At 47.4% G+C, this 9364-nt stretch overlaps 1 protein-coding gene across 4 annotated transcripts in view; it reads right to left on the minus strand.

The window, feature by feature from the left end:
* The window catches only part of LOC109883783 (tumor protein 63), a 178195-nt gene extending 170744 nt beyond the window's left edge, over positions 1-7451 (minus strand). For 2 of the 4 annotated variants that reach the window (XM_031838165.1, XM_031838169.1), the window contains exon 1: positions 7233-7450. In XM_031838165.1, coding sequence (XP_031694025.1) covers positions 7233-7288 — 56 coding nt within the window. In that variant the 5' untranslated portion in view covers positions 7289-7450. Of the gene's footprint in view, positions 1-7232 lie in introns of all 4 variants that reach the window. The other 2 variants (XM_031838166.1, XM_031838168.1) reach the window with 2 other exon arrangements.
* Between the last annotated feature and the right edge of the window lie 1913 nt (positions 7452-9364).

Raw genomic sequence — 9364 nt, forward strand, 5'->3', positions numbered from 1 at the left:
GTAGTGCACTACTTTGAACCAGGACCCATAGGGGTAGTGCACTACTTTAGACCAGGGCCCATAGGGGTAGTGCACTACTTTAGACCAGGACCCATAGGGGTAGTGCACTACTATAGACCAGGGTAGTGCACTACTTTAGACCAGGGTCCATAGGGCTGGGGTCAAAAGTATTGCACTATACACGGAGTAGAGTGAAAATTGGGATGCATCCCAGGTTCTTGATTGCAGTGGGGGGGGGGCATGCAGTGTGGTCAGGGAGGATATAGAATAGCAAGTACCATTCACTTTAAAGATTCAAATATATATATATATATATACACTGCTCAAAGAAATAAAGGGAACACTAAAATAACACATCCTAGATCTGAATGAATGAAATATTCTTATTAAATACTTGTTTCTTTACATAGTTGAATGTGCTGACAACAAAATCACACACAAATTATCAATGGAAATCAAATTTATCAACCCATGGAGGTCTGGATTTGCCCTCCTACGGCCTCCTCCACGTCTCCTGATGTACTGGCCTGTCTCCCGGTAGCACCTCCATGCTCTGGACACTACGCTGACAGACACAGCAAACCTTCTTGCCACAGCTCGCATTGATGTTCCATCCTGGATGAGCTGCACTACCTGAGCCACTTGTGTGGGTTGTAGACTCCGTCTCATGCTACCACTAGAGTGAAAGCACCGCCAGCATTCAAAAGTGACCAAAACATCAGCCAGGAAGCATAGGAACTGAGAAGTTGTCTATGATTATTATTATTATCTGTGGTTATCACCTGCAGAACCACTCCTTTATTAGGGGTGTCTTGCTAATTGCCTATAATTTCCACCTGTTGTCTATTCCATTTGCACAACAGCATGTGAAATTTGATTTCACAGAAGTGTGATTGACTTGGAGTTACATTGTGTTGTTTAAGTGTTCCCTTTATTTTTTTTGAGCAGTGTATATGTATATATATATATATACATATATGTTTTCACTATTTTCACTATTGGGCCCTGTGTGGACAGATAGACAGGCTGGGCCCTGTGTAGACAGATAGACAGGCTGGGCCCTGTGTGGACAGATAGACAGGCTGGGCCCTGTGTAGACAGATAGACAGGCTGGGCCCTGTGTGGACAGATAGACAGGCTGGGCCCTGTGTAGACAGATAGACAGGCTGGGCCCTGTGTAGACAGATAGACAGGCTGGGCCCTGTGTAGACAGATAGACAGGCTGGGCCCTGTGTAGACAGATAGACAGGCTGGGCCCTGTGTAGACAGATAGACAGGCTGGGCCCTGTGTAGACAGATAGACAGGCTGGGCCCTGTATAGACAGATAGACAGGCTGGGCCCTGTGTAGACAGATAGACAGGCTGGGCCCTGTGTAGACAGATAGACAGGCTGGGCCCTGTGTAGACAGATAGACAGGCTGGGCCCTGTGTAGACAGATAGACAGGCTGGGCCCTGTGTAGAGAGATAGACAGGCTGGGCCCTGTGTAGACAGATAGACAGGCTGGGCCCTGTGTAGACAGATAGACAGGCTGGGCCCTGTGTAGACAGATAGACAGGCTGGGCCCTGTGTAGAGAGATAGACAGGCTGGGCCCTGTGTAGACAGATAGACAGGCTGGGCCCTGTGTAGACAGATAGACAGGCTGGGCCCTGTGTAGACAGATAGACAGGCTGGGCTCTGTGTAGACAGATAGACAGGCTGGGCCCTGTGTAGACAGATAGACAGGCTGGGCCCTGTGTAGACAGATAGACAGGCTGGGCCCTGTGTAGAGAGATAGACAGGCTGGGCCCTGTGTAGACAGATAGACAGGCTGGGCCCTGTGTAGACAGATAGACAGGCTGGGCCCTGTGTAGACAGATAGACAGGCTGGGCCCTGTGTAGACAGATAGACAGGCTGGGCCCTGTGTAGACAGATAGACAGGCTGGGCCCTGTGTAGACAGATAGACAGGCTGGGCCCTGTGTAGACAGATAGACAGGCTGGGCCCTGTGTAGACAGATAGACAGGCTGGGCCCTGTGTAGACAGATAGACAGGCTGGGCCCTGTGTAGACAGATAGACAGGCTGGGCCCTGTGTAGACAGATAGACAGGCTGGGCCCTGTGTAGACAGATAGACAGGCTGGGCCCTGTGTAGACAGATAGACAGGCTGGGCCCTGTGTAGACAGATAGACAGGCTGGGCCCTGTGTAGACAGATAGACAGGCTGGGCCCTGTGTAGACAGATAGACAGGCTGGGCCCTGTGTAGACAGATAGTGTTGGGTCTGCGGTTAGCCAGCCTGTTGTTGGGGGTTTAGAAAGGAGTTTATCCCCGTGACTGATGTCTTGTTACTTAGAGAGTTATTTATTCTTTCTGCCCTGAGGGGAAGGCTGTTCAGCATGCACCTACAGACAGATAGACAGGCTGGTCCCCTTCAGCCCCCCACCTATAGACAGACAAACAAGACAGGCCTGGCCCCTCCAGCCCCCCACCTAAAGACAGACAGGCAGACAGACAGGCTGGGGCCCCTCCAGCCTCCGGGCCCCCTCACGGCCCCTCAGCAGCCCAGACTGAAGACTGGGTACTAGGCCAGAGTTCAGAGGTCACCACTAAACAGAGCTGGAACTATTGTCTCGTACTAGGTCGGCCACATCCACCGATGAATATGCAATCAAAACAAACAGACCAGCCGATCTGGGGTCTTCTCCTGTGTCATCATTAATCACACCTTTAAAGACCTCAAGCTCTTCACCCTCTCGTCTGTCAGCCCTCCTCTCCCTCCTCCCTTTCATCCCTCATCCACCCCCCCTCTCCCTCTCATCAGTCATCTCCCCCCTCCTCCTCTCTCTCTCATCCGTCAACCAGGCTGGAAGAGGGACATGACTGCTCAACAATAGACTGCTGGAAGAGGTCTCCTGCTCTCCGATGCATGTTTTTACTGTGGCCATTTTGGGTCTCAAACCAGGAAGTGGAATGGTAAAAAATAAACCGTGTAAATGAGCATCTCAGTCCAAAACGTACTACCTTGATGAGAAGAAGGTTGTCTTATAATACACGTACGCCGAGAGGACAGAACATTAGGAACACCTGCTCATAGACTGTTTCTTTTTTCTTTTCTCAACGCAATAGTTTCTTGTATCAAGAATGTTCCACCACCCAGAGGATCCACAGCCAACTTGACACAACTGTGGGAAGCATTGGAGTCGACATGGGGGCCGGCATCCCTGTGGAATGCTTTCGACACCTTGTAGAGTCCGTGACCCGACGAACTGACGCTGTTCTGAGAGCAAAAAGAGGAGGAGGGGATGCAACTCGATATTCGAACAGTGTTTCGTAATGTTTTGTGCACTCAGTGTAAATGGATGGTATAGTTTTCCAACTTTCACAAACAAATGTATTGTGGTTGTTAAAATCAAATCACATTTTTATTTTTCACATGCACCAGGTACAACAGGTATTTCACCTTGCCATGAATTGCTTACTTACAAGCCCTTAACCAACCATGCAGTTCAAGGAATGGAGTTAAGAAAATATTTCCGAAATAAACTCAAGTAACAAAATAAAAAGTAACAAAATAAAATGACTTAACAATAACGAGGCTATATACAGGAGGTACCGGTACAGAGTCAATGTGGAGGCTATATACAGGGTATTACGGTACAGAGTCAATGTGGAGGCTATATACAGGGTATTACGGTACAGAGTCAATGTGGAGGCTATATACAGGAGGTACCAGCACCGAGTCAATGTGGAGGCTATATACAGGAGGTACCAGCACCGAGTCAATGTGGAGGCTATATACAGGAGGTACCGGTACAGAGTCAATGTGGAGGCTATATACAGGAGGTACCAGCACCGAGTCAATGTGGAGGCTATATACAGGAGGTACCAGTACCGAGTCAATGTGGAGGCTATATACAGGAGGTACCAGTACCGAGTCAATGTGGAGGCTATATACAGGAGGTACCAGTACCGAGTCAATGTGGAGGCTATATACAGGAGGTCCTGGATGGCAGGAAACTTGGCCCCAGTGATGTATTGGGCCGTACGCACTACCCTCTGTAGCGCATAAGGTCAGATGCCGAGCAGTTGCCATACCAGGTGGCGATGCAACCGGTTAGGATGCTCTCGATGGTGCAGCTGTAGAACTTTTTGAGTATCTGGGGACCCATGCCAAATCTTTTCAGTCTCCTGAGGGGGAATAGGTTTTGTTGTGCCCTCTTCACAACTGTCTTGGTGTGTTTGGACCATGAAAGTTTGTTGGTGATGTGGACAACAAGGAACTTGAAACTCTCAACCCGCTCCACTACAGCCCCGCCGATGGGGGCCTGTTCGGCCCTCCTTTTCCTGTAGTCCACGATCAGCTCCTTTGTCTTGCTCACATTGAGGGAGAGGTTGTTGTCATGGCACCACACGGCCAGGACTCTGACCTCCTCCCTATAGGCTTTTTCTTTGTTGTCGGATATCAGACACTGTTGTGTCGACAGCAAACTAAATGAAGGTGTTGGAGTCGTGCTTGGCCACGCAGTCGTGGGTGAACAGGGAATACAGGAGGGGACTAAGCACACACCCCTGAGGGGCCCCAGGGTTGAGGATCAGCGTGGCAGATGTGTTGTTGCCTACTCTTATCACCTGGGGGCGGCCTGTCAGGAAGTCCAGGATTCAGTTTCAGAGGGAGGTGTTTAGTCCCAGGGTCCTTAGCTTAGTGATGAGCTTTGTGGGCACTATGGTGTTGAACGCTGAGCTGTAGTCAAAGAACAGCATTCTCACATAGGTGTTCCTTTTGTCCAGGTGGGAAAGGGCAGTGTGGAGTGCAATTGAGATTGTGTCATCTGTGGACCTGTTAGTAGTGTGCAAATTGTAGTGGGTCTAGCCTGTTGGTCCGTGCATGCTTTAAGTACAAGTCAATGTGAATGTTGACCTGTTTAAAGGTCTTGCTCACATCGGCTACGGAGAGCGTGATCACACTGTCGTCAGGAACAGCTTGCGCTCTCATGCATTTTTCAGTATTCCTTGCCTCGAAGCGTGCATAAAAGGCATTTAGCTCGTCTGGTCGGCTCGCGTCACTGGGCATCTCGCGGCTGGGTCTCCCTTTGTGTCTGTAATAGTTTTCAAGCCCTGCCACATCCGACGAATGTCAGAACTGGTGTAGTAGGAGTCAATCTTATTCCTGTATTGATGCTTTGAATGTTTGATGTTTCATCTGAGGGAGTAGCAGGATTTCATGTGCATTGACATTTAGAGAAAGCCTTTTATCCTTTCAAGGTTAATGTTTGTGTATCAGTCAGAATCTGACAATCTTAGTGGTACCTTTAGCTCAATTAGAGTGAGTTTTCTGTTTTCTCCAGCCAAAGCCCTCATACAGCTATAGTAATGCTTCTCAATACACATAAGGTAGAGGCTGTGTTTGTAAACTGTCTCAAAAGGTTTAAGGTTAAAGGTCAGGCTGTGAGTTTAAACCAACAGCTTACCATACTGCTCCCCTTACATCTCACCTGTCTGTCTACGGGTAACACTTGAACCACATTTAAATAGAACATAACACTGTTTAAATAATACCAGATGTTACATTTAATTATTATACATTATATCCAACATTTTAAGTTCAATTAAGTGTGAAACATGTCGGTTATTTGATTGACCTTTTCTTTTGTTATCAACACTCAGAACAGGCTTCTTGGAAACGCAACATTCCAGTTGGAGGAGAGGATTTAAATACTGCCTGACTCTCCGTAGACTTTTAGCTGTCATATTTTTTATTGTATTACATTTTTCATTGCATTTTTAAACATACAATCTACCTGCAGTGAGAAGTCCCTCAACATGCACATTACATTGTCATCTAGCAGATGCTCCCCATCCAGAGAGACCCATGGGAGCAACAATGGTCAAGCACCCTGCCCAAGGGCACATCGACAGATCTCCCACCAAGTCAAATCAGGGACCCGAACCAGCGACCTCTCGATCACCAGCCCAAGCTCCCGACGGCCAGGCCACCAACCATCCAGGATCCCCCCACCAGTTCACCAAAGTCCTGCCCCTCAACCATCCGAGACCCCTCTACAACACTCTAGACTCTACCTTCACTCTAGACTCTGCCTTCACTCTAGACTCTGCCTTCACTCTAGACTCTGCCTTCACTCTAGACTCTGCCTTCACTCTAGACTCTGCCTTCACTCTAGACTCTACCTTCACTCTAGACTCTGCCCTCACTCTAGACTCTGCCTTCACTCTAGACTCTGCCTTCACTCTAGACTCTGCCTTCACTCTAGACTCTACCTTCACTCTAGACTCTACCTTCACTCTAGACTCTGCCTTCATTCTAGAATCTGCCTTGCGCTCTGCTATTGTAATCTGTGGTGACATTGTTGCCATTCGTACGCCACACCTATAAATATCAGACCAGACCGGGCTGGCAGCTGAACGTTCAGACACAACTGTTTCAACGTCTGTTTGTGCCTCCAGACACCCTAGTCAGAGAACCATCCCTGACCCAGCAACAGACCTCCTATCCCTGGTCTGGTTCGACAATCCAACCATCTCTGACCCAGCAACAGACCTCCTATCCCTGGTCTGGTTCGACAATCCAACCATCTCTGACCCAGCAACAGACCTCCTATCCCTGGTCGAGTCAACCAAACCAACTGTCTCTGACCCAGCAACTGAGAGTCTGTCTGAGACGTCTACTTTCTTTCTCCTCTATCTGGAAATATGATAAATATTATAAATTGACTACGATGGTGAAGAGCAATGATGCCAAAACAGAGTGTTTCCATAGATTATTACTCTCTTGTGGATAGCACAATGTTTCATGTGAACACTGAGCCAGTCACTAGAGAGGGGAAACCGTACATCCATAATGTCAAAAGTGCCAAGGGCCACAACGCCAAGTGATTTAGTTGAACCTTTTATTTAACAAGTCAATTCTTATTTTCAATGATGCTCTAGGAACAGCGGGTTAACAGCCTTCTTCAGGGGCAGAACAACAGAACAACCTTGTCAGCTCAGGGATTTGATCTAGCAACCTTTCGGTTACTGGCCCAACACTCTAACCACTAGGCTACCCTGCCGCCCAATAGATGGTTGCCTTAGATTAATACTCCCATGTGGATAGCCCAGTGTTTCATGCTTACAATGGAGAATTACTATGTCCGTTATGTGAAGTTCAAGTGGTCCGGGTCTTTTGACAGTAACGTGGCTAAATGCTATTATAACACACCACTCACAGCACACCAGTTGTTAGCTAGCTACTTACCGATGAAAGGGGAGCTCAGGGCAGTACCCCACAGCTGTGGAGTATGGACAATTCATTTTAAACTGTTCTCTTTTTTTCTTGTTTCAACTCTTCAATGCTGTCGGTAGATCACATAAACACATGTATTAGTGATCGCACATGGACTAGTTGAATAAATAGAATAAATAAATGAATCCAGGACTGGGGTTTAAAGTGCCGGGAGGGTCAAGTGCACAGCAGTGAAGAACGTCTGGAGGATGTTCAGATTTTTTTGTATTTTTTTCTTTGGCTCATCAGCGAAGAGGCGGGGCTTGTGCCAGCTCACTGACCAATCCCCAGAAGCAGCTGGACAGGGGTATCACTCTCCCTCAGTTTCTAGGATATATATATCAAGCAAAACACCCATCCTCACCCCCTCCCTCCCGCATGCCTTAGTCTGACATTTACACCAGATTCCCTGGAGGTTTAGTAGACAGACATGTCTGTTGCATCACACTGTCCACTATACAGCCCACTATACTGCCCACTGCAAACCCACTGGCATCAGTCTGCCCACTATACAGCCAACTGTCATCAGTCTGACCACTATACAGCCAACTGGCATCAGTCTGCCCACTATACAGCCCACTGGCATCAGTCTGCCCACTATACAGCCCACTGGCATCAGTCTGCCCACTATACTGCCCCCTGCAAACCCACTGGCATCAGTCTGCCCATTATACAGTCCACTGGCATCAGTCTGCCCACTATACTGCCCCCTGCAAACCCACTGGCATCAGTCTGCCCATTATACAGTCCACTGGCATCAGTCTGCCCACTATACAGCCCACTGTCATCCGTCTGCCCACTATACAGCCCACTGGCATCAGTCTGCCCACTATACAGCCCACTGGCATCAGCCTAGCTAGCATAGAGATGCCATGAACATACCACTGGCATCAGCCTGGCTAGCGTAGAGATGCCACAAGCATTTCGCTACATCCGCATTAACATCTGCTAAACACGTGTATGTGACCAATACAATTTGATTTGAACATGCCACTGGCATCAGCTAGAATAGCAAGTGAATATAAGTTGTTGATGTCTGTTGTTGTCTGGTGTTCTAAGCAGCCTGACTTGTTGAACCCGGCAGAGGGGACCATAGAAACAAAGAGAGGCCAGACAGACTGACAGATTAGAACCTTTTCCACTAGTCTAGTCTAACAAAAATACATCTCTTTCAGTTTAACAACAAAACACCAACCACACACACACACGCTCTCTCTCACCCATATCGTAAGTAGCTGTAAACCAAGAGATGGTTTTAGGAGATGAATGAAGAGTGAATCAGCCGTCTAAAATATAGGGCAGGGTCACAGCGATGTTGGGTATCCAGGGAACACAAGCCAACGGTGGTTAACGGAGAGATGAGATGGACTGTTGTCCCTCCGATAAAGGCAGCCCTGCTCCTTCCAGGGACGGACTGGGACCAGAAATCAGCCATTTTGGTTTATTTAAGGCCCCCACACTGGCCCATTATTTTCTTCTGACTCCCTTTATTAGCAAAGTGATGATATTTCTGCAAAAACACAACACCCTTAAGACAGGCCCACTAAGCTAAAGAAGGACCAGGCCATCTGGCATTTGCCAGAATTCCCTTCCAACCCACAATGCACCAGGCGGAGAGAGCTGATTATGACATCAGGGTATGCCAACCTAGTGTGGTGAACTAAAACTGTCGCCATGAACTGATACGCAAGATGTCACCGGGTTCAAAACTTTGAGTTTTTCAATTAACATTATTATGCAAAATTCCTGCAACCAATAGAATGTTATATACTGTATATGGGAGATACAACCATCCCAGCTCAGCAGATTTTGCTGCGAAGAAACAAATTGCAACATTTACCTGGAGCTAAATCCTGGGTCATTTGAAAATTCATAGTCAATCGATAAATAATATGAAAATAATCTTAGCAATTTTTTTTATCTTTAATTTACAATTTGTAGAACCTATGAGAATAGAAAGGTTCAGAACAGTTGAAAAAAAGATATGGCAAATAGAAATCAAAACTGGATAGTGTTCAGCGATAGATGGGAAGGGCAGAATGTATGTAGTATGTATGAGCTGGAAGTAGAAGCCTAAGTATTGTTGTCTATTAGTTTACTCAGAT

This window comes from Oncorhynchus kisutch, linkage group LG13, assembly GCF_002021735.2.
Source record: "Oncorhynchus kisutch isolate 150728-3 linkage group LG13, Okis_V2, whole genome shotgun sequence".
Lineage (NCBI taxonomy): Eukaryota > Metazoa > Chordata > Actinopteri > Salmoniformes > Salmonidae > Oncorhynchus > Oncorhynchus kisutch.